Raw genomic sequence first — 23,563 nt, 5'->3', positions numbered from 1 at the left:
TGAGTTCCTATAGCCCAGGGTTTCTCAGATTTGACATTATTAACATTTCGGGCCAGATAATTCTTTATTGTAGGAGGCTGTCCTGTGCATTGTAGGATATTTCAGCAGATTCCCTGCTTTCCCAGTTGTGACAAGCAACAACATATCTAGCACTGCTGAATGTGCCGTGGAAGGCAGAGTCATCCCTGGCTGATAACTGCTGCTCTGGCTCTTTTCATCCCTTGTTGGTTTTGTGTGGGTGTTCCTGCTGTTGATGTCCCTTTGCTTGGCCAGTCATGTTCCTTTTCTTCCCCGTTTGTGTTTCTCCTAGGGACATCTACGAGAAGGCAAATGCCACCTATCTCTAGGGAATGCCATGGCGGCGTGTCGTAGTTTCCAGAGAGCCCTAGAACTGGATCACAAAAATGCTCAGGCCCAGCAGGAGGTATGGGCTTGACCTTGTTTGTATCAGAGGAAACACGGTGGTGTATTTGGGAGGAATAGTGACTTGAAAATCAGAACTGAGATCCTGTCTCACTTCTGCCATCAGCCACACCTGGGTGACTGTGCACAAGTCTCATAGTCTCTCAGAGCCTCAGCTTCCTTATCTGTAAAAGGGGTTTTGAATATGATTTACAGCTTTGGAAAATCTATGAAATGTAGAGAGTTTCCGAGTTGGCAGAAGTGGGGCATGGGCAGATGCATCAAGGAACTGCTTTGAGTGAGGTTAAAAAATTTGCATGAATTCAGATCCTAATTAAATTGTTAGCAGCTAAAACATGTTTTAATTCCATTTTCTTATGTACCTTGTTTACTGTTGGATACATTTTAGTGAGAATCTCACCAAACCCCTGACAGGGCCTCTTATTTTACATACATCTTGTCGTGGTTCTTATGTTTCTGACTTTTAAGTTCAAACTGAGGGTGAAGGTTGGGCCTTCACCTTTCTGTTAAGAAATCTTGGCTGCATCTTCACCAATATGACTTGTGAAAATCTGTGGTTCTGATTTTCTTTAAATAAATTCATCAAGGCCCTGTTGGGTTTTGTGGTTGTGGAATTTACAGCTTCATTAAAACTCTCTTATATGATTTTTCTGGTGTAGTTCAAGAATGCGAATGCAGTCATAGAATATGAGAAAATAGCAGAAACGGATTTTGAGAAGCGGGATTTTCGGAAGGTAAACTACAACTATGTAAAAATCTCATCTACACTTTTCTCACAAAGTTCTGTGTGTGTGTGTGTGTGTGTGTGGTAATTAGAGGAGTAGTAAGGTACAGAAGATCTAAAACAATAAATTTCCCTTTAATTTGGCATTGGCCATTTCTTTCCCTCTTTTTTTCTTAAAGACTTAATTTTTTTAAGAACGTTTTAGGTTCACAGCCAAATTGAGAGGAAAGTACAGAAATTTCCCGTAGCCCTTCTGCCCCACACTTGGATAGCCTCCTCCATTATCCACATTCCCCAGAGGGGAATTCCAGAGATATATTTGTTACAACATGTTTTGGGCAGTTATTAATAAAGCTGCTCTAGACATCTGTGTGCAGGTTTTTGTGTGGCTTTAAGTTTCACCTCCTTTGGGTTAATACCAAGAAGTGCAATTACTAGAGCCTATAGTAAAACTTTGTTACATTTTACAAGAACCTATCAAACTGTCTTCAAAAGTGGCCTGTATCCTTCTGCATTCCCACCAGCAAGGAGTGAGAGCTCCTGTTGCTCCACATCAACAGAGTTAAAAAAAACTTTTTTGTTGAAGTGTTTCTTTTCTTAATTTTATTTCACTTTGTAATAAAAAGCAGTACAAGTCTGTTACTTGAGTTCATCCCTATTTCTGATAGGAGGTAGCAGCCTAAAAGTGTGGTGGTTAGTAAAGGAAAAGCCAGTTGGAATTAAATATTAAGTTTGGATTACATATTTTTATTAGAATAATGAGAGCTAGCTTTAATACCTGCGAACTGAACGCAGCTGTAAATAAAAAGTAGAGACCCCTTTTACGTTTTTGAGTAGTGTTTTTATAGCCTGTCGTCAGGCTATAAACACTACCCTTTTGATGTTAAGTGTTTCCACGAAAGCACACCACTGTCCTTTATGGAGCTGCTATGGCAGTTCATGAAAAATGTACTTGGCAAAGGGATTGACCTGTGTGAGACATGGGGATAGGTATCCGAGTTGCAGGTATCTTTCTAGGTCTTGAGCAAGGGAACTTGGAAGCAGCTTTCACTAGTTTCAAAGGGAGGTAAGTGGCCTTGAAAAGGGTTAAAAGTCACTGATAAGGATCAGTTTTCAGGATCACTTAAAAGAAGTTTGTATCATCCAAGAGCTGGAGTTGTCAATTCTTATGTGGGAATTTGCTCAGTACTTTCTATAGCAGGTCCTCAAATGCTTGATGAAAGGGTACAGTTAAGAATCATTCTTAAGTCACAGACTGTGATGGTCTTTTTATGTGGTAATATCTGATTAGCTTATAGAGTCCGTATTAACTTATTAGCATCCCTCTTCTGTCCATTGGTTTTAGTAACCGTGGTGTCTTTGTAGTGTGATTCATACTTTGTGTGTGTGTGTGCGTGTATGTTTGGAAAGCAGTTCTGCCTCCTGTCACGTTTTCTGAGGTTTACATAAGCAAAAGCTTTGTCTCAAAAGGCGGTCTTTTGGGTTTCTTTTCTTTCTTGCCTATCCTAGAGCCAGAATCCCCAGTTTGTGACAGAATCCTCTGTTTGTGACATCCCAGCCCCCCCACTGTAGTTCATGGTGATGTCACAAATGAAGAATTATGATCCTGGCAGGGGAAACAGATGAACTTGTAAGAAACAAAGATCTTCTTTGCCTGCAGCTGTCCATAGTCCTGGGGAGGTGGGGGTGGGAAGTGAAGCCCTAAAGCTCCAACTGACACTCCCCACCAGGAGCCGAACCATCTCGGTACAGAGCCTAGCAAAGGCAGCAGGGTGTGACTGCTTACATTTGACTGACCGCTCTCCCCTAAGTCTTTTTCTGTTTAAGGAGGGGGAAATTAGCACCATGACTCCCCTATTCAATGCCTGCATTTTCCTATGGTCCTTAGAATTTCCATGGTATAACCTGTGTCATTCAAGGAGAAGCGTCCCTACTGTTGACACTGCAGAAAAGTCTTCCAGGTGCAACAGCTCATGGTGTTTACTTACTCTCCCTTACTTTTAAATTTAAATATTTGAATAAATGCTATTCTTGGTTCAGAGGCTGGAAAGTATAAACAGTGATAAGTTTTTCTCCAAACTTGTCTTCCATCTGTCTATTTGTCACCCCAGGGGTAAGCACTGTTCTTGTTCTATTTTCTGCTACAGTTTTGGTCTACATAAATAAACAAATACTGATTTTGGCCGTGCTGTGTGGCTTGCAGGATCTTAGTTCCCCAACCAGGGAGTGAACCCGGCCCCTGGAAGAGAAAGCGCCAAGTCCTAACCACTGGATCACCAGGGAATTCCCAACAAATACAAATACAGATTCTTCATTTTCTTTTTTTTTTCTCTCTTTTTTGAATGAAAGGTAATAATGCTATGCAAAGTTCTATACCTTGCCCTTTTTAAAATTTTTTTTACTTAATAGGCCTTGGAAGTCTTTCCATATTAATATGGAGAGCTTCTTCATTCTACGTTAGAGCCACATATTGTTCTATGAATGTCTACGTTACCTAACTAGTCTCCTGTTGATAGACTTTGAGTTATTTCTAAGTTTTCAAACTTCATCACTTCTTGACCAGATTTTTAGAGGGAATAGGTGTCCCTGAACTCCACATTTCTCTGTTGGATCAGTTATTCCTAGGAGAATATGATTCAAGAAGAATCTCCCAGGAATAGCAGATAAACAAAAAGTGAAAGCTCAGAGAACAAACTGAGAAAAAAGATGGGAATATATGGAGAATCTTTATTAAGCTGAAAGAATGAAAAAAATCCGAGCTGTGTGTGTGTGTAACTTACATTTTGGTTAGTATAGTGACGTGGTAAGTATAGTCTAGGACCACTGAGGACGGACTAATATATTGGATATTCTGTTCTAAAGTGGAAGAGTGGCCACCAGGGCAGTCAGTGACATGTGAGGCTCGCGCCACAGGAAGGAGGCAGCTGTGAGTGGTGTCAGTGGTGTAGGGAGCAGTGACTCTTATCAGGTTCTCGTTTGCTGTTCCTTGTCTTTCTTACTAGGCTAAGCATGAATTATGCAAAGTAGCAAATAATAGTATTTCTACTAGAAGAATGAGAGTTGTTTTTATTTTTTCTTTAGTTTTATTTATTTTGGGCTTCGCTGGGTCTTTGTTACTGCCCGAGGGCTTTCTCTAGTTGCAGTGAGTGGGCTGTTGTCTGTTATGGTGTGTGGTGGTCTCATCGTGGTGGCTTCTCCTGTTGCAGAGCATGGGCTCTAGAGAGTGTGGGAATTCAGTGGTTGCAGTGCGTGGGCTCGGTTCCCCTGCTGCATGTGGATGCTTCCCAGTCCCGGGATCTAACCTGGGTCCCCTGCATTGGCAGGTGGATTCTTAACCACTGGACCACCAGGGAAGACCAAGAATGAGAGTTTTGATCACAGTCACTATCGATTGAATTCCCTGTGGAGGCACCTTAGCATGGTGATTAGGGTTATAGGCTCTGGATCTTCCTGTCTAAGATCAAATTCTCTTCTTATCACTTACTGGCTTTGGTGACCTTGAACGAGTTATTTTAATCTCTAGTTTTTTCATCTCAAGAAGGGTAACAGGGACTTCCCTGGTGGTCCAGTGGTTAAGAATCCGCCTCCCAATGCAAGGGTCACAATTTCGATCCCTGGTCAGAGAAGAGAACTAAGATCCCATATGCTGCGGGGCAACTAAACCTGGGCGCCACAGCTGGAGACAGTCATGTGCCATAGCGAAGAGCCTGTGCGCCGCAATGAAGACCTGGCCCAGTCAGATAAATTAATTTAAAAAATAATAAAGCCAGAAAAAATAAAGATAAGGGTAGTAATACAACTTTCTTGATAAAATTGTTGCGAGCATTAAATGAGTTAGTGTATAAAGTACTCAGTAAGTGTTTGCTGCTGTTGTCATCGTCTGGATCAAGTGCTCTCCTCATTTCAGTGGTTTAGGCTGGTAATTTAGGAATGTTCTTAAACCTCTGGCATTACTTTCCCTTAAATCTCTCTGTTACCTGTGACCAGACTAAAGTAAAGACATTTCTGGAGTTCAGGATGAAGAATCTCATTTGCTTTCTTCTTCCCCATAGGTTGTTTTTTGCATGGACCGTGCCCTAGAATATGCCCCTGCCTGCCATCGCTTCAAAATCCTCAAAGCAGAATGTTTAGCAATGCTGGGTCGTTACCCAGAAGCACAGTCTGTGGCCAGGTATGAAGTCAAGCCAGTTCTGCAGTGAAATGCCAGATAGCACTGAACAAATGCTGTCCAGCAGCTCTCTACATCAGGAGTTATATACGGTTCTATAGATAGGGTGATCAGACCTTCCTGGGATTTAAAGCCAGAGGTTGGACCAGGTCTGAAAACCTAAGGGTTTTACAAACTTCAATAGGTACTTGACCTGTACGTGAAAGAACAGATGTTAAGTGTTCTTTTGTTTCTACTCAAGGGGTTTGCAAACTGTAAAGGACCAGTTAGTAAATATTTTAGGCTTTGCAGGCTGTGTGGTCTCTGTTAACAATTCACCTCTGTCACTACAGTATAAAAGCAGCCGTAGATAATAGATAAATGAATAGTATTGCTGGATTTCAAAGAAATGTTATTTACAATATCCAGCAGCAAGTGGGATTTGGTCCTGTGGGCTGTATCTGCCAACCCTGTTCTAATAAAGATTGTGAGACATAGTGTATAAGGGGGGAAAACAGGTAATTTTGGAGGAGTTCTTGGGAATCTACCTTTGGATACTTTCCATATTAGACACATGGTCAAGGAAAAAAAAGTGGCCAAATGATAGTAAAGGTGAGGGAAATCCAGACCACAGCTGAATGTGCCCCTTTCTGGCTGTTGCAGTGACATTTTACGAATGGATTCCACCAATGCCGATGCTCTGTATGTACGAGGTCTTTGCCTTTATTATGAAGATTGTATTGAGAAGGCGGTTCAGTTTTTTGTACAGGCTCTCAGGATGGCTCCTGACCACGAGAAGGCCTGCGTTGCTTGCAGAGTAAGTTCTAGGCACCAGATCTGGGCAGGAAAGAAAGCTTCCTCTTTGCACTTTTAAGACAGGGTGAAAGGTTTCCGCCCATCACAGGGAATGTGATAGCACTTCTTCCCACCTTGCCAGGATGCTTGGTTCTTTCATTAGAATTTGTTTCAGGACAACTTTGTATTTGCCTGAAGGTAAATATGATAATTTAGAGTCAGATCCTTTTAATATCTCAGTGTTTTTTCTTTTTTTCTTCCTTCAGTGAAGAAAAGATAGTAATGCTTATTCTGGGGAGTAGAGAGAGGTAAACTCTGGGTAACACAGGTCTCATTGGTATTGTTTTGTAAATCTCGGTTTCTCCCGTCCACTCTGTAGCAAGCACCAATGAGCAACAAATAGCCCAAGTGGTGGGGTTGGGCAGGGTAGGGGGCCATCCTTGGATCTAAGAAACAGAAAATAGACTCTGGACTCTCTCTGCAGTGGTTTGAGGGTTTCTGGATGTGAACTGAAACTCCCCTTGCTTTTCTTTGTAGAATGCCAAAGCACTTAAAGCAAAGAAAGAAGATGGGAATAAAGCATTTAAAGAAGGAAATTACAAGTTAGCATATGAACTGTACACAGAAGCCCTGGGGATAGACCCCAACAATATAAAAACAAATGCTAAACTCTACTGTAATCGGGGTACGGTTAATTCCAAGGTAAGCAAGCACTTGATCTGCGACTTGGGGCCTATATTTTTAAGGGCCAACAAAAAGGTCTTGGGAACTTTGCCCAGTAAGGGTAAACCAGATGAGAAGAGAAAAGGTTAATATTTCAGCTTGTGAGGAACGAACTTCGGAGAGGCAAGCTTTTTTTTCTGTGGAATTTAGGGACACTTGAGGGACAGTTTGGAAGGATATTCCCACCTGTTCTTCAAGATTCTCTCTTCCAGTAAAAAAATGGCTAGGGAAAAAAAAAGAGAATGGCTAAAGGCGTTGAGATAATTTTTAAAGCAAGTGTTGCTTCTTTTTGCCTAACCAAGTGACTCTTTTTTAGGAGGGATTCTGAGGACATGAGAATATGAGGCAGGCTTAGTTTTTTCTCCAGTATAACTGATGGTCACCCTGCTCATTGGAAAATACCCTAAGTGCTGTCCCACACAACCATCAGGAAACAAGAATAGGCTCCTTACTCTTGCAGAGTCCTAGTGGTTTAAAAATTTACAGTAATTCTTATTCTTCCAGTTGGCCTCTGGAAGAACAGGAGGCAAGAACCACCCTTCCTCTCGCCATGTCTGGTTGGGCACTAACCTGAAGCAGTAGATGTGGTTTTTGCTTGCAGATAAGTGTGCCTGGCTTCCATCACTTAGGAAAGAACCCAGTTTTGAATTTGGTGTCCTTAGCAAAAACTAGCTCTCTGAGGGACTAGCTCTCTAAGAATGAATGTGACAGTGGGCCCGCATGACCAGTTGATCCTCTTAGAATTTTGAAGCCATGGCCACAGCTTCTGGGCTCCCTCAGTCACCGAAGATGTGAAGTATGACTGCTCTCTCTCTCCTGAAGCTTAGGAAACTAGATGATGCAATAGAAGACTGCACAAATGCAGTGAAGCTCGATGACACTTATATAAAAGCCTACTTGAGAAGAGCTCAGTGGTAAGTGCCTCTGGTGGGTGGGGGGAAGAGGGCATTGCTACTGGCCTGCCAGGGGAATTGCATTGTGGATGATGAAGCAGACCCGGGGATGTTGTGAGGTCATTTGGTCCTTCCCCCTGCCTCTAGGTGGGATTGTTCCAGCCCTAGAGCTATCTTTATAGACCTCCAGCGGAGGAGATTGCACAAGCTCCCTCAGTCTCCCATGCCTGTGTCTTACGCCCCTCACGGTCAGTAAGTTTCCTCTGATGCCTGACCCAAATTCCTTTTGTTAAAGTTTAAAATCCATTTCCTTTGGAGATTTTATTTTGTGTTGTACACTTTTGCTCTAACTTGACACAGTGCTTAGCACACAGTAGGTGCTCACTCAGTTAATGCTTTGTTGAATGAATGTATGGTGCTTGGAAGAGGAAGAATAAGGTGTCTCTTGTGATAGTTGAGAGTTGTGCCGATCCTGTATGTTCTGGGTTAGGGAAGACAGTGCTTGCATAGGAAGGGATTTAATCTGGCTCCGCATCCCTGCAGTATAGGGAAGTCCCCTTTGAAATATCTTTGTTTGACTAGGTTATTTATGAGCCAGGATGTGCCTGCCTAGGTCCAGCACTCAGATTTGCCTTCAGATTCAGGTTGCTCTGCAGCATACTTGTTCATCTTATTTTTGAAGCCACTAGACTCTTTTCTCCAGACAGGAACATGAACAAGGGCTGAGAGAGACCACTCCCCCAAATCCATTTTACTTCAGATTATTTCCCAGACAGAGAAGAATGTTCTGTCTTTTAAAGGTCCTAGAGGAAGACCCATTTGTTATGTCCCAGTCCTCCCCAGCCGTCGTGCTCCTCGTGGAGTGTCCTGGCCAAAGGTCCTCCCCAGCCGTCGTGCTCCTCGTGGGGTGTCCTGGCCAGAGGACAGGTGCTACTGCTGCTGCCTGGTGAGCAAGCTAATAGTCTCAGGCTCCCCAGTCTCACCAGTGGTGAGAGCATGGGCTGCTTCCCCTTTAGTGTGCCCCAAATTATCCACATTTGTGAAAAATAGGAAAACTGCTCTCCTGTGTAGTGCTTTTTTTTTTTTAAGTGAATTTCTAAAGTAGATGACTAAATCTGTCAAACATACACAGAATTATATTACAGATTCTATGAGACTATCAGTCATCTCATCTTTTCATACCACTTGCAGACACACATGGAAGCTTTGGAATACAGAAGTGTAGTGTACCCTTTGACCAGCTAAAGACTTATTTTAACAGATAAAAAGTGCTATATCCATGTTTACGGCAGTTACTGCTAAAGAAAAAAAGCAGACTCTCACCTAGCTGTCTAGTAGGGAGGGGGTGACTGGAAACATAGGACTGTATCAACTCAGTGGAACACTCTGAAGTGTTTGAACAGGGAATGGGAAGAGAACAGAAAATTCTGGATTTGTTAGGGTAGCGGGAGGAAAGATTATGGTTTATTCATGTGTATGCAATAAACAGAAATCGCTTTGGTCAGATAGCCCCTTATCTTTGTGGTAGAAACAGAACTGTCCTCTGCGTGGGTCTGCTGTGAGATCCTGCCACTAGGCACAGCTTGCACTTTCGGGCACAGTTGGCTGAGAACTTGGCAACAGCTCTCTGGAGCAGCTGGGACTGATGAGAAGTAGTGGAGATTAGCTCAGGCTGAAGCCTTCCCAGAAGCCTGAGTGCTGCCTGGGTCTGCGTCAGCTCACCCCACTGGTGGGGAGAGGCCGGACCTTTGCTGCAGCTCCTGTCATGGGCTGAACAGAGCGTTCCGTTTTCCCTAAAGCTCTACTTTTCTTTTTAAAATTGTTTTCTTTGATGTTAGGATGTCCTTGGATTTTAAAAAAAGTGTGAAGTAAAACTGTAATGTAAGATTATTTAGTACATTATGTAAGGGTCTGGAAAGTCCATCAGGTTAGCCTTCTTGTCAAATCAGTCTTTACCCAGAGTTGTTACTAATTTTGTGTTATTTCAGTTTATATTATTACACTTAATCCTGAAAATGGATTCTCTACATTCTTAATAGCATTTGTGCCCTGCATCTGTGGGGCATTGGTTTTGCACCGTTTTTTAAAAGTCATAAATCAAGATGTGGCCAGAAAATTGGAGATGCCTAAGAATGTTGGGCTTGTCTCTTGCCAGCCCCATCAGTAATGCTCCCTCTGCCCTGGCCTCTGGGCCTGGGGGTGCTGTGTGATGTTTGCAAAGATGAGCTTGTGTAGCAGTGGTCTAAGAAATTGAACCTCTCTGTGCAGTGGCAGGCTGCACTGCATGGTCACTCTCCATTCCCCAGCTGATGGTGACTGTTTCTGGAATTCCTACAAGAGTCTGTTTAATCAGTAGGCCAGTCTCAGAGCAAGTGATATCATCAGGAAAATGCTACTTTATTTTTGTGGAAGAGACATTTATAAGATTGGCGATCAGCCTGTCAAGCTGGTTTCCTCCCATCTTGGGTCAGGGTCCTTCCTTCCTCTGTGCCACTGAAAGAGAATCAAGCCTGTGTTCACAGTCTCCTTTTCTGTCTCACTAACCTGTATCTCTCAGACTGACTAGTCTTAATGGAAGCATTTGCCGGCAGCCACCACCTTGAACTTGATCCTTCTTGTGGCTGACTAATCCCACATCTCCTCTGGATTGGAGCTGGCCCCGCATGTTTATGGCACTTTCGGTTTCAAAACTCTTCCATATCCGTTGGTCTCACTTGATAATTTTTCTCCCTTGTTTCAGTCCCAAGTGTCAAGTAGGTACCTTCACGTTGTCTCTCCTAAGGTGATCCAGATGGCTCTCGGTGGCTCTGAGTGAAATCAGAAGGAACGTTCTCCCTTGGTTGCTTTCTCCTCAGAGCAGTGTATCACTTTGCTGGTGGGTGCAAGTGGCATGAGACCTCTCTTTTTCTTGAGGGATTGGTAGCGAATTTTTCTTGTGGCTAGCTTAAGACTCCTGTGTCATGAAGCATCTCAGCCAAAAGTTTGTGTCTCCTGCTTGAGCCATGCCTCTTTACCTAGAGTGATACCAAAGGCCATTGCTATTTATGTCGCTGTACTGCCCTGTATTCCCTTTTCAGTTACTTGGACACAGAACAATATGAAGAAGCAGTACGGGACTATGAGAAAGTGTATCAGACAGAGAAAACAAAAGGTAAAGAATTTTGAGCACATGTTCCTCAGGGAACTGTGTGGTCTGACTTGTAGGTCCTAAAACTGGACACGGGAGTAGTTTGATTCAAGGGTGAACCTGGAGCTCATTGGAAAAAGTGAGCAGAGATCCCAAATGTGGGACAAGGCACCTGTTTTCTGGTCCCCAGTTCTCCCTGCCACTTTCCTTTTCTGTGTGATGAGGCCCATGGGAAGAACCTAAGTGTAAATAGATTTTTTAATCTCCACAAGAAAACATCATAAAAGCCCCTTGTATGGTTAACAGGGCTTCTGACTCCAGGGCATCTGGGCTGGGACTTGGTAAAGGAAGCCAAAAACAGATTTATCCGTTGACGCTAAATGTCTTCCTCCAGAACACAAACAGCTCCTTAAAAATGCACAGTTAGAACTGAAGAAGAGTAAGAGGAAAGATTACTACAAGATTCTTGGTGTAGACAAGAATGCCTCTGAGGACGAGATCAAGAAAGCCTACCGGAAGCGGGCCTTGATGCACCATCCAGGTAGAGCGGGTGGGGAGCGGGGCTCAGTGGCAGGAGCAGGTCGGGCTGGCTGCTGCCATGGTCAGTCCAGCACCAAAGCCTGAGAGAGGCTCCTCAGCTGGAATTAGGTGGTGCTCGGTTCTGTATACACCAAATGTGGGAAGTACTGGATTGTAAAATGAGACATAATGTAGTGTTTCCCTTGAACTCTGTTTTCTTGAGACTCTTGAGTTCTTGCTGTATTCCTCCCTTTAGATCGACACAGTGGAGCCAGTGCTGAAGTTCAGAAAGAGGAGGAAAAAAAGTTCAAGGAAGTCGGAGAAGCTTTTACCATTCTCTCTGATCCCAAGAAAAAGACTCGCTATGATAGTGGACAAGACCTTGATGAAGAGGGCATGAATATGGGTGGTAAGTTGGGAGTTGGTTGGGGCGGCCTGGGTTGCACCTGACACCTGTGAAATGTTAGCATTTTTCCTGAAGACATTCTGTGGGTGGAGGAGTAGGGTAGGGGTAGGGGTGTCTTATGTCATCAGCCAGTGATGCCCAACAGTTTGTTAAGTGCACTCTGATGAGTAGCTGTAATGTGTGAGGTACTGTGATGGGTATGGAAAATAACAAAGCTGAAACCCATAGTCCAAGGGTTTGCAAACCCTGGTCCACGGGCCAAGTCTGACCCCCTGGTCTGATAGACATGGAGCCCAATGAGGGCAGTCAGGTGTAGCAGGTGCCAGGGGTACAGAGTGAGTGCCAAGGTCAGCACCAGCAAGGGACAGCTTGGATATGCAGAAAAGCACAGCACTGTAGGGAGTGACCAGGGCTTGGCTAGGAGGATAGAGAGTGCTTGGGGCATAGCAACACAGTAGCTGGGTCAGACCTCAGCAGGCCTTGGAGGCTACAGGAAACATTGGGTTTTTCCTTTTGGCTGGAAGTTTTTTTTTTTTCTCCCATTGCAAAGTGTCTGATGACTGATACTTATGTGTCTGGCACATTTCCATAAGCCCTCACAGACTTCGGTTTCCCCAGAAGACTTAGAATGAAAGTGAAGTGTAGCTGAGAGCATCATTGCTCACTGTGAGCTCAGTTGGGGATAAAAGAAGCCCTGAGTTGTGCACAGTTCTCAGACCACTGCCTCTAATGCCAGCCCTTTTTCTTCCACTGAGAAAATCTTTTGGAACTTAAAATAAGGTTGATGATGCTACATAGATAACCCTGACCTCGCCAGTTCAGGGTGGGTGGGTGTGTTTTACAAACCTAATTTTAACAATAATAAACATTGCTCTGCCCAGCAGTTGAGAAGAGCTGTAAGCAGTCAAAAGCTGTTGAAGGGTTTAAGAAAGGGACCCGTGGACCTGATTTTAGCTCTGGAGTTATATTTGCGATGGCTGTGAGGAGAGCTGGTTTAGAAAAGGTGAAGAGGAGGGAAAACAAGATCACTAGGAGAGGATCGAGGGCACGGTTGGGAGACTGCATCAGCAGGAGTTGGCTGCTGAGCATGTCAGGAGAGGCAGAAGACGAAGTCAAGAGTGGCTTGGGCACAGCTGACTCTGTGGGGCCGTTCACTGAGCTGGGGGAGCCAGGAAGATGAGCAGATACACAGGCAAAGAATTCACTTTTAAATACCATGTGCCTGTGGGATTGGCCGCTGGAGATAAATCTGTACAGCTTAGGCAGACTGGCTACGTGAGGCCCACTGTGGCCTGATGAGAAGAGCGCCGCGCGCGGGAGGCTCGACGCAGCAGTGTTCAGTGTTGCTGCTGTCACTGACCAGGTGGTTTGGGCTGGTTACTTGAGCTTCCCCCGTAGGTTTTGTTGAGTATTAATTGGGAATGATCTAATGTATGCCAGTCCCAATACCACGATTGCCACTGGGTAGCTTTTTTTCTGGCATATGATGTAGACAGAATATGGCATCACACGCACACATTCAGTCGTGTCTCATTCTTAGATGAGCCTTGGTGGCACCTAAGGGATGGAGTCCGGTCCTTTCAGGGGCAGCCCCAGCAATATAGGGAGACAGTGTACAGGTGCTAGTGGCATTTCCCATTGTGGAGAAGGTAGAGCAAAGTGCGTTGAGGCAAGGAAAGCTTTCCTTTGGGACACACTTGGAAGTAGAACAGAACAAAGCGGGACCAAGTAGTGGGCTTGCCTCTCGACCATGACTTTGGGCAAAGGATGGAAGTGATTGTTATCTGGGAGAGCTTTGGAGACCCATTCTCTGTTAAGTTCTTCAGACACTTCTGATTTTTTCACCTTTTTGTGCTTTCTCTGCTTCTTATTTTACTCTGCAGATTTTGATGCAAACAATATCTTCAAGGCATTCTTTGGCGGTCCTGGGGGCTTCAGCTTTGAAGGTGGGTGTGCCTGAGTTCCCAGGCCACAAGCCGACACAGGGGCTCCCCAGTTAGGCAGCGCTCTGGGAGTCAGAGAGGCCCATCAGTGGAGGCAGCAGAGTTCTCTTCTAGCAGGACGTCTGCCCCCTCGGGTGCCGCTGAGGCTGGGCGGGGCGGGAGGGTTGTGGGGGGACGTTTCTGCGCTCACCCAGCCTAGGGAGCACGAAAGCCACAGCTGCTTGGGGTCAGGGAGGTGTCTAAGCAGAGCCTCCCCGTGAGGGTGACGGTGTTAGAGCAACACACACACCACCAGCTTGTGGGCCTCCTCCTGCATCCCGGGGCCCAGCCTGTTTGGACACCTTCAGACGGCTTTCCATTTGCGGTTGAAGCAGCCCTTCGTAACCAGGGCAGAGTGGTCTTCCCTCGGAAACTCAGAGCCAACTGACGAACTCTTCTTTTCCCTGCAGCGTCTGGTCCAGGGAATTTCTTTTTTCAGTTTGGCTAATGAAAGGACACCACCCAGAATCCAGAAAATGCAGACTTGCTCAGTTTAACCTCGAATGTGGACACAATTCACCTCCTCCCTTCATCATGTCTCCACGTCCTTAGAGCAGTTTCGTTTTCTCAGTTGGATACCCTGTGTCTGTGTGAGTGGGGTGAAGGAAAGGGAGCCAGCGCCGAAGACTGCGGGGAGGGGAGGGAGGCGGGGGGCGGACAGGGCAGCTTGTGAATTTTTGTTTTACTGTTTAACTTTATTAAAAAAGAAAAAAAATTAAGAGAATAAAATGTTTTGACCCTTTCTGGCACTTTGCTCTGGCAGCTGCTTTTTGTCACTCCAGCCAGCGGGGCCAGACCTGGGCCCCCAGCACGGAGTGGATGCCCAGGTGGACCTCAGGCTCAGTCAGCCGTCCCACGAGGGGTGCGGGTGCCCCCTCAAAAATCTGTTTAGCACGTGCATGCTAAGCAGGCCCTGGAGATGCTGTTGGGCCCAGCCTGATGCCAGTCATGGGGCAGTGAGTTCAGAACACATCTTATGGTAGGGGCCATAGAAATCACTAGAAGCTGCATGTGTCCAAAGTGGGTGCCAGGTGCCTGGCTGGGCTAACTCAGATTTATACAGGCGTTCACAGTTCCCACTGCTTGAGGGAGATGGCAACAAAGACAAAATGCCGCCTCCCTCACCCTCAGACCCTTTCCAAGTGGGCCAGGCAGCTCCTGGGCCAAGGGGTGTGGGTGCTGACATCGGCTCATTAGCTGGGATTCTTAGCAAACAGCCCTGCCCTTCTCCACGTGCCCCTTCCTGCATGGAAGGCAAGCGGGGGCAGGAAGCAGTGGCATTTGTCACGCTGTTCAGGTCAAGCTTCGTGTTTGTGGTGAATCATCTCAGGACATCCAGGCAGACACTTGAGGCTTTGGCTGAAGCTATGATTTTTGGTGCTCTGGTAAGTAGAGATGGCTGGGTAAAGACCTTGGCCCAGATAGCTAACTATTTATCTTCCTTATGAGCCTCGGCCCCTTTCTTTTCAGTCTTCTCCCTTCAGTGTGAAGACCCTGGTGAAGTGCTGACTGCATAAGGCCTGGGAAGTTCCCATGTAGCCACCCAGGCCTCTGTTAGCCTGGAAGAGATTCTTGAATGTCAGCTCTTCCCTTGTGTTTGAAGTGGCACTGACCCGAAGGTGGCCCTCCCTGAAGAACTCCGGGTCTTGCTGAGGTCCTTCCAACTGGATTGGCTGGGCACACCTGGGGGCCTGTGCCAAGTGACTGGGGGCGGGGGGCTGCTTTGTGCTACGTGTCCCTCATATTCAGCCAACCCCTGCTGTCTGTGCGCCTCCAAGGCCAGCCTCTCTCCCTTCTGCCTCCTCATGAAAGCCGACACTGTTCAGCTGCCCAGCCTCGCCACAGCTGTGCCCAGCCCGCAGAAGGGAGACAGGACCGATGGCCCCAAGCTGGGGGACAAAGGCAGTCCTAACGCACCCTGCCCTTGCCCCCGGGAAGACTGAGCGGGCCACAGCGGGAGAGAGATGCACGCAGCTAGGATTAACATGATTTATTTCATTATCAGTCTTACAAGTTGCTGAGGTTGGGCAAAGCCAGGAGAGTAACTTCAGGCGTTTCTATCAAGTGACAGCCTGATTAGCAGGGCCGTTACTGAGCGGAGGGCAGTGGAGGGCACCCCAGGAACCCCAGCTCCTACAGCAGTGTTAAAACCCCTCCTTCAGAGGCACTGGATAGGGCGTGGCCCGTGACAGCCAGGGGCCACTCCACTGGCTTTTGGTGCCCACTGACCCCTTTCAGCAGAGACACAAAGGCCTCCAGAGGCACCAAGGAGGCAGGATGGGCTGGGCAGGTGGAAAGACTGGTACTTTCTCACCGAGGCTCTGTCTCTGGCCTCGATCTCCCCACCGACACAGCAGGGCCACACAGCTGGAAGGACGGCAGCCCATCCCTTTCCCGGGGTGAGACCTGCAGCCAGCCTAGGGTGTGGCTGCTGCCTATTCTGTTTTGTCCCCTAGTTGTCAAACTGTACCTAGTTATAGTGTGAGGAGGGGACAGGCACTTAGGACCAAAGGTGTAAGGGAAACCCTTTCTCTGCCCTGGAAAACAGTACATTCTGATTAGGAAACGGGCTCAAAACCCAGGGGTCCTCCCGTCTCAAATCTACCACAGTTTTTTGTGGCTGGTGACCACTCCATGAGTACTTGCAGTGCTGGGGTGTCCCCTCCCCACTAGCCAGCCTTGTGCGGGGCAGTGGGCCTGGGGGCCCGGTAACTGGAAGCAGGGCTTAGGGTCGTGGCTCCAGTCCAGGCCAAACTTGGCCCAGCCTGGTCAACTGTGGTCCAGGTTCCTAAATGACGCCTACCCACCCCCTTGTGTTGAAAGCTTGAGCGTTAGAGGGGAAGGGGGTGGGCAGGAAAAGAGGTTATTTTACAAGTTTTTAAAAATTACAGGAAAGTTAACTTTGAGTAAAAAATAAAAAAGAATCAAAGATCAAGCAGAGGGATGCTCCCCTCCCCTCCTCCTTCCCTTGTAAAGAAGGGGCAGGTGGCCCAGGACGCTCAGATGATGGTACAGGACTGAAAGGAGCCACCCTTGCGGCCGCTGCGTATGGGCACGGCCTTGCCCTTCCCGTAGTATCCTGTAAAGATAGCCCTGACCTCCATCTTCTTGGCCAGGCTCAGCATCCAGCGCCCGCTGCCCAGGGAGTAGAGCTTGCCCCGGCTGAGCTCACCCACCTCCTCGCCGCGGCTGCCCCCCTTCTCCTGCCGCACAATCTCTAGCAGGTCGATGCCTGTCTGCACGGCCTCTACGTCACCCGCGCAGCCCAAGGTGATGTGTGCGCGGCTGCCCCGTGGCAGGTTGTCAGAGGGAGACAGCTTGTCCACGTCGTTTGGCCATAAGGCCAGCTGCTGCTCGCTCAGCTCTACTCTGGCTCCCGTCGTCTTGGGTGTCACGAAGAGGGCCGAGATGGTCAGCGTGAAGGCCTTGCAGTAGGATTTCTTCACTACCTACAGAGGGAGAAAGGGCAGAGGACCGAGCTAGAGGTGGTGGGCAGTGACAGAGGGACAGTGAGCGCCACAAGCAGCCTGGTGCCGGGTGGACGTCCTTCCACTGACACTGGCCAGGCTGCTTGAAAGAGCCAGAGGTGCCAGAGAGAAGGAGAGAGCAGGGGTGAGCGACGCCAGGCCTCCTGGGCTCAGGCCTGGGCTCCCCACCCACAAGCTGCAAGGCTCATTCACCTGTAAGAGAGGGCTGATGCTGAAGCTTCCTCAGGGTGAGGACTGAGGACCTAGCAAGGGCTGCTGTCATTACTACTCACCCCTTAAAAGCACGCTGGTATCCAGACAATATCCTGGAGGGCGGGGCGAGGGCAGAAATAAAGGCCTTTGATCAAACTCTACTCCATACACTGTGGCTTACGGTATACCTGATTCTCAGAAAGCCCATCTCTCCCATTTTGACCATAAAAAACTTCCCTCTTTTGCTCATGACCCCTCACCCCAACAGTGTCTACTGTGTGCGTGCACGTGTGCTCAGTCATGCCCTATTTTATGCGACCCCATGGACTCTAGCCCGCCAGGCTCCTCTGTCCATGGGATTCTCCAGGCAAGAATACTGGAGTGGGTTGCCATTCCCTTCTCCAGGGGATCTTCCCGACCCAGGGATTGAACCTGAGTCTTCTGCACTGCAGGCAGATTCTTTACCACTGAGCCAGCTGGGAAGCCCTGTCTGGCAGTTAACAGGTGCTTAGTAAATCTTGCTAAATGAATGTACAGTTAGAGGTGGGAGTGAAAGTGTGTGCTGCGTGTTCATTCATGCAACTGGGAGGCGCTAGGGATACAAGGTGAACCACACTGCTGCCCTCTGACCCACACGAAGTTTCCATTCGTGTGGGAGGAAACCACTGAACAAGTAAGTATAATGGCTGTTACACTAGGCAGAGAAGTGAGGGAGCTGGCAGAGGGTCAGGGACAGCCTTCCTGCAGAGGCAACCTGAAGGAGGCTGGGGTCAGCCAGGCACACCAGGGTGCCACGCCAGGTGGTTAAGGACCCAATACGAGAGGCTGTGGGTAGGAGATGGGGTAGCCTGCAGGCAGGGAAGGGGCTGATACCCCTAAGCCAATGAGCCTTTCTATCCCTCGACACTCCCCATTCCAGGGCATGACCAGGCCTCAGACTCGGGACAGGGACTTCAGAGCACCAGCCTCCTGGGGGTAAGGGACTTCTAGCCTTTGGAAATGAACACAGGCTTAGAAGCCAGCATTCCCTGAGCATCTGCAGAAGGGGCAGGCCCCAGGGTCACAGCACAAGCTGGTGGCACTGCCTAGCGGGACGACTGAGCTCAGTACCACTAAAGCTGCAGAAGCACAAGCTGGGACAGACTCCACTTTTCCTGAGAGGCTGTCTGGTGCCCTCTCCCTGCTTCCGCCCTCTCCCTGCTTCCCTGCCTCCGCCCTCTCCCTGCTTCCCTCCCCGCCCTGCCCTCTCCCTGCTTCCGCCAGGTTCCTGGGGAGCACTCACATCTTGCTGGGCATACTCCTCTGCCCCAGCGGCCTTCCCGTAGTCACAGAACTTGGTTGTGCAATGCAGCACGCCCGGCGGTCTCTTCCCGAAGTAGGTGACCAGTTCAATCTTCTCCCTGGGCTCATCCCCAGAGACAACTGCGGGGGGAGAGGGAGGGTGGTCAGGGCGGGAGAGTAGGGGCATTGCAGCAGCTATCACCAAGAGCTTGGGAGAGCCAGAGGAAAAACATCCAATGTGGAGCTTAAATTTGCAATCCACTGTAATTGAGCAATCTGCCATTCATTTGTTGGTCAAATTAATAGCAACTCTAGTGCTATGAAAAGGTGCTTTAAGTTCCCTGCTTTTTGTTCCTCAAATTTTTTCATCTCTTACCCAGACTTGAAAACTAAGGCACTTGTAACCCAGGGGAAGGCAGCATAAGCCAAGGGAATCTGAGCTTCAACAGAGCTACATATCTGAAAAAACAGGGAACGAGGTCATGAAAAAGGAGCTAGAAAGAAAAAAGAGGAGGGGAACTGTATGGTATAATGGAAGGAGCCAGAAAGAGCATAACATCCAGCCCACTTCCAAGCTGTTGGACCTGGGGCAAGTGAGTGACTCTCATCTGTCAATCAGATACAATAGGAGGTGACCACCCAGATAACTATCAGTCATGACCCATTTCACTCGGGGCCCCTGGAACAAGAAACAGCTGGTCACTGGAACAATAGGTAGCCTGCAGCCTCCTTGGGTGGATGAGAGGCTACCATGGGTCTTAGAAAGTAATGGGTACAGGAAGGGTCTTAGGAGATAATGGGATAACCTTAAGGCTAGCTTCTCCATCACTAGGCTTTTCCTGTTAGCTCCCAGGGTTGAGTCCCTCTGAGGATGCAGCTCACCCTCCACACGGGAGGGAGACCCCCACTCGGAGGGCAGGCCTTGTGCGTGGCCCACCACATTTCTCCTGCGCTGTCCTACGCAGAAGGACACCAGGGGGTTTTGGTTTTTTGGCCATGCCGTGGGGCATGTGGGATCTTAGTGCTGAGACCAGGGACTGAACCCATGCCCCCTGCATTGGAAATGCAGGATCTTAACCACTGGATCGATCTCTAGTTAATTGAGGATCCCAATTTTTAATGATAAATGCAGCTTCAAGAGGCAATCACTCTACAAGGCAGAACCAGTGCTAACCAGGAGCCCTGCCTCGGGCACGTCTCTGTCACGCTACTCACAGGCACTGCTCACACCAGGTGGTGTAAGCATCCTGGTTTCCTGCTTTCCCAGCATTCGAATCTTAGGAGCTGAGAAAAGTCCTTGGAGAATGTATACAGGCACAACTCACCTCTGACAACCCAAAGAAACCCAGGTGGGGATATTTCAAGTCTAAAATTGAGGGGTGGGGGGGAACTAGGAATGAATTAAAGGAAGAAGAGATGATTAGTAGGTGGGTGACATGTCCTCCAGATCACTGGAGGAGAAGAGCCACTAGGGGGGGCTTTCCCTATCCCAAATCTCTCCTCTCCGTGGAGCAAACAGCAGGAGGGCACTCTGGTCTGACCCAATAAGGGAAGGCTCCTCTAGAGGCGATAGAGTCTAGGGCTCTCACAACAGCTTTGGGCAAACCCCACATCCGTTCTGTGCATTTCCCATCTGCAAAAACGAGATTGGACTCTAGGTTGTTCTCTGGAGCTGTGCAATACCACAGGAGGTGCGCTGGCAAGCTCAGGGCCTGGGAACCGTCCCCGCTGGCGTTTACAATAGTTCTAATAGTAAGTTTTCTGCAGCTTAGGACTCCACGGCATATTGTATTTTAGAAAACGGTTCTGCAGCTAAAAATGAGTTTGAAAACACTGGACCAGACTCTCCCTCCAGGGTTCTATGAAATGTTGATGTACTTCCTATTATGACAGTATGCAATTTGTTCTCCCCACCTCTAAGACAGGGTCGGTGGTCTAGGTCCAGGCTGGGAGAGGGCAGCTGGGGAGACGGTGAGAGGGAAAGTCCCTGGTGAACACCTCTCCCATGTCCCATTGAGTGTGCACCGCCCCAGGAGACCTGTGCCAGTGCCAGGTGAGCCCCCCTGCATCCCCCAAGAGCTTGGAGAACAATGGTCCCGGGCACGCAGCACCCTGTGCCCAGCCAGCGAGGGGGATCACAAATAAGGTTGAGTGCCCCACCCACCCACCCCGCGACCTACAGTGTCGCAGCTCCTTCTTGAAGGCCTTGTGATTGCCCAGCTCCTCCAGGAAGGTCTGGCCAGTTTTCCAGAGGGCCGCGGAACTCTTCTTGGTCAGGAACCAGCCGAAGTAAAGCGGCAGGAAGTCCTTCTCCAGCCCAGGCTTCAGCTTCTTCAGATCATCTGCTGACAGCTGCCACTGGTTCTTCTCCTTGAGCTGGGCACAGTCCAGCCGCCAGGCCGTCTTGGGCTCCACCAGCACCACCTGGTACTGGTACTGGTCGGCCAGCTCAAAGAGCTGCTCCAGCCGCTCCCGCTCATGGTTGGTATCATCCAGCACCAGGACCCGGAAATCCCGGCGGCAACAGGCAGCCAGGTCCTCGTCCAGCTGCTTGTACTCCTCAGAGAAGGATCCCCGGGCACCAGGGGTGATCTTGTAGCTGTCGGCAGACACCATCTTGGTGCCATCCCGGTACTTGTCCACGATGAACCGGGCCAGCGTGGACTTGCCGCTCCCAGGCAGGCCTCGCAGGATGAAGAGCGTCTTGCACTCCTGCAGCGTGGCCACCGTCTCCTCATCCTGCAGGAAGGGAAACTGCAGCTCCGGCTTGTCCTTGGCCCCTGAGGATGACATTTTGCGGAAGAAGACCTTGGGCAGGAACGTCTGGCTCTTTCGGGAGAAGCCTCTACTCTGTGTGAGGAGGGGAAGACAGGCGTCAGCCAAGTCACGCAGGGCCACCCCGCCAGCCTCTCCTCTTCCTCTCAGGCCTGGCCCTATTCAGGAATCCCCCCACTCCAGGCACCCCGGCCCTTGATTGACAGGCACCCCCGGGGCCGTGGGCACCTTCCCAAGCCATGGGCACCTTCCCAAGCCATGAGGTTCTAGATGGTCTCTCCTAGGTCCTTGGGACCTGAGGGCTTCTGGCTGTGCAGTATGGAGAGGGCTGTCTGGGCAGTCCCAAACTCTTAAGGAGAACCGTAGCCTCAAGGATCACCCACTGCCGCCACCTTGAAAGGAAAACTGCTGGGAAGTGCCTGCAGGGGAGGGCCTGAAGCCTGCGTTTCTAGAAGTGAAGTCTAACTTTATATTCCTGGCCTCTATTAAGGATGACCTCTTTGGAGGTGGGGGGTTCTATGTCTGTGTAAAACCACAGCTGCCCTGGCCCCTAAGCGCACCGAGGAGGGTGGGGGTGGAGAAGGGTCACCCAAAGACCGCCTCCCTTCCCCCAACAATGCCAGTAACAGATAATACTCTCTTGTCTGGGATGGGGGGACAATGGTCCCACAGAAGGGCTGGTGGGGGGCTGGGCCGGAGAGCGCTGGACAAAGGGCTTCATTCAGCACAGCCTGCTACCTCCTCCTCTGCCCTGGGCCCCCCACAAAGTCGTGGTCTTTGTGCCTGCCCCAGGACTGGGCGGTACAGGGCACCTGCGTCGGAGTCTGGCTCTTCGCACCCCTTGCTGTGTGTCAGCAGCACCTCTCTAAGCCGCTTGTTTTCCTGCTTGCGCAAAGCCACAGGCGGCAACACTTTACTGTAAAGCGCCTTTTCCTCTAAGCCGCGAGGCCCCACCTCCCGCCAGCACCCAGACTGCTCAGCAGGCGCACATTATCTCAGACGAGGCCCTGGGCAGGGAGTGGGTGCCGAATGCCCGCCCAGCGGCCCAGTGCCCGCTACCCCGGCCCACCCGCCACCCGGGTGTGCTCCGGGGGAGCTGCTTCTGAGTCCCGATTCCCTAATTCCCTTCTTTCTCCAGCGCCATCCCCACTCCCCATGCTCCCCGCATCGCCCCTACCTCAGCCAAGAAAGCCTCGACTCAACTCCGGAACCTCGAGTCCTCATTTGCATGCCACTTCCTCCCCCCGCCCCCAAGTCCCCCAATACTCTCGTTTTCCATTAGGGTCCCGACCCAGCCCTCCCGCTCACCATGATGAGGAGGGGTCGCCGCCGTCGCCGCCTTCGCAGCACTAGCTCTCCGGGGCCGCCCGCCTGCGCGGAGGGACACGGAGTCTAGCGGTGGCGCGAGGCCACCCGAAACCCCCTTACATACCCCGGGGCGGAGCGCGGGGGCGGGCCGGGGGCGGGCTGGGCCGGCCCCCTCTGCGCAGGCTCTGCGAATCGAAACTCCACGCTCACTTGGCCCTAGAAGGAAGCTGCGGAGCGCTGCGCCCCGCCCCCTGCTGGCGCGCCAGCCCCGGGCCAGCACCTGTTTGGAGGCGCCTGTGCAGGGGCGGGTATGGGAGCTGGGGAGCCGGGGTTTGGCCTCTTTTTCTTGCACCCCGGTAATGATGAACTCAGTAAAGAGGCAAGCAGGCACCCCGCCTCTCCCTGGCCCAGTGTAGAGATTAGATTTGAGGCAAGATTGTGCGAGTGCGAATCCTGTCTTTAAAATTTTGATATTTTACTCATCATCAGGCTGTTGATTTAAAAAATATTCACAACCTGAAAGTTGAGAGTTATGTTTTATTCCGCGGGAATTTTTAGGATTTCAAGCCAGGGAGATAGCATCTCAAGTAACCCTGAGAAAATTGCTCTGAGGAGGTGAGAGTAGGAGCTGCATTATATAGACGTTTTCCAACAAAGGGCAGGTAATCTGAATGTGGAAAAGATTATTGTTAAAGAAAACCAGATATCCCAAGTTAGGGAATTTAGAGCTTTTCTACGTACGGGAAGATGCAAGAGTGTGGGCTCACTGAACTCATTCCT

General features: G+C 49.3%; 2 protein-coding genes across 7 annotated transcripts in view; one reads left to right on the top strand and one right to left on the bottom strand.

Moving 5' to 3' along the window:
• DNAJC7 (DnaJ heat shock protein family (Hsp40) member C7) overlaps positions 1-14,488 on the top strand; it is a 30,230-nt gene extending 15,742 nt beyond the window's left edge. For 2 of the 3 annotated variants that reach the window (NM_001205976.1, XM_059878103.1), the window contains exons 4-14: positions 311-424; positions 1,083-1,157; positions 5,200-5,318; positions 5,958-6,111; positions 6,627-6,791; positions 7,635-7,726; positions 10,783-10,856; positions 11,227-11,373; positions 11,608-11,760; positions 13,641-13,703; positions 14,150-14,488. In NM_001205976.1, the coding sequence (NP_001192905.1) occupies positions 311-424; positions 1,083-1,157; positions 5,200-5,318; positions 5,958-6,111; positions 6,627-6,791; positions 7,635-7,726; positions 10,783-10,856; positions 11,227-11,373; positions 11,608-11,760; positions 13,641-13,703; positions 14,150-14,187 (1,194 nt within the window). In that variant the 3' untranslated portion in view covers positions 14,188-14,488. Of the gene's footprint in view, positions 1-310; positions 425-1,082; positions 1,158-5,199; positions 5,319-5,957; positions 6,112-6,626; positions 6,792-7,634; positions 7,727-7,852; positions 7,954-10,782; positions 10,857-11,226; positions 11,374-11,607; positions 11,761-13,640; positions 13,704-14,149 lie in introns of those variants that run through there. The other variant, XM_059878104.1, reaches the window with a different exon arrangement.
• A 1,226-nt stretch (positions 14,489-15,714) lies between these two features.
• CNP (2',3'-cyclic nucleotide 3' phosphodiesterase) lies at positions 15,715-22,875 on the bottom strand. Of its 4 annotated transcripts, none has more exons than XM_005220661.3 (4): positions 22,784-22,875; positions 20,881-21,550; positions 18,702-18,841; positions 15,715-17,188 (listed from the first exon to the last, which is right to left on the bottom strand). In XM_005220661.3, exons 1-4 carry the CDS (start codon positions 22,784-22,786, stop codon positions 16,739-16,741), a joined length of 1,263 nt encoding a protein of 420 aa, XP_005220718.1. In that variant the 5' UTR covers positions 22,787-22,875; the 3' UTR covers positions 15,715-16,738.
• Positions 22,876-23,563: the final 688 nt, after the last annotated feature.

The sequence above is a fragment of the Bos taurus genome, chromosome 19 (genome assembly GCF_002263795.3).
Source record: "Bos taurus isolate L1 Dominette 01449 registration number 42190680 breed Hereford chromosome 19, ARS-UCD2.0, whole genome shotgun sequence".
Classification (NCBI taxonomy): Eukaryota; Metazoa; Chordata; class Mammalia; order Artiodactyla; family Bovidae; genus Bos; species Bos taurus.
The sequence above is the reverse complement of the archived record's forward strand: the minus strand, read 5'-3'. Positions and strand labels throughout refer to the sequence as shown.

Coding starts and splice junctions, on each gene's coding strand:
- CNP (XM_005220661.3), bottom strand. Junction 18,842..20,880: donor CAAGAAGGAGCTGCGACACT/GTAGGTCGCGGG, acceptor CTCCCCCCGCAG/TTGTCTCTGGGGATGAGCCC. Junction 17,189..18,701: donor AGGAGTATGCCCAGCAAGAT/GTGAGTGCTCCC, acceptor CTCCCTCTGTAG/GTAGTGAAGAAATCCTACTG.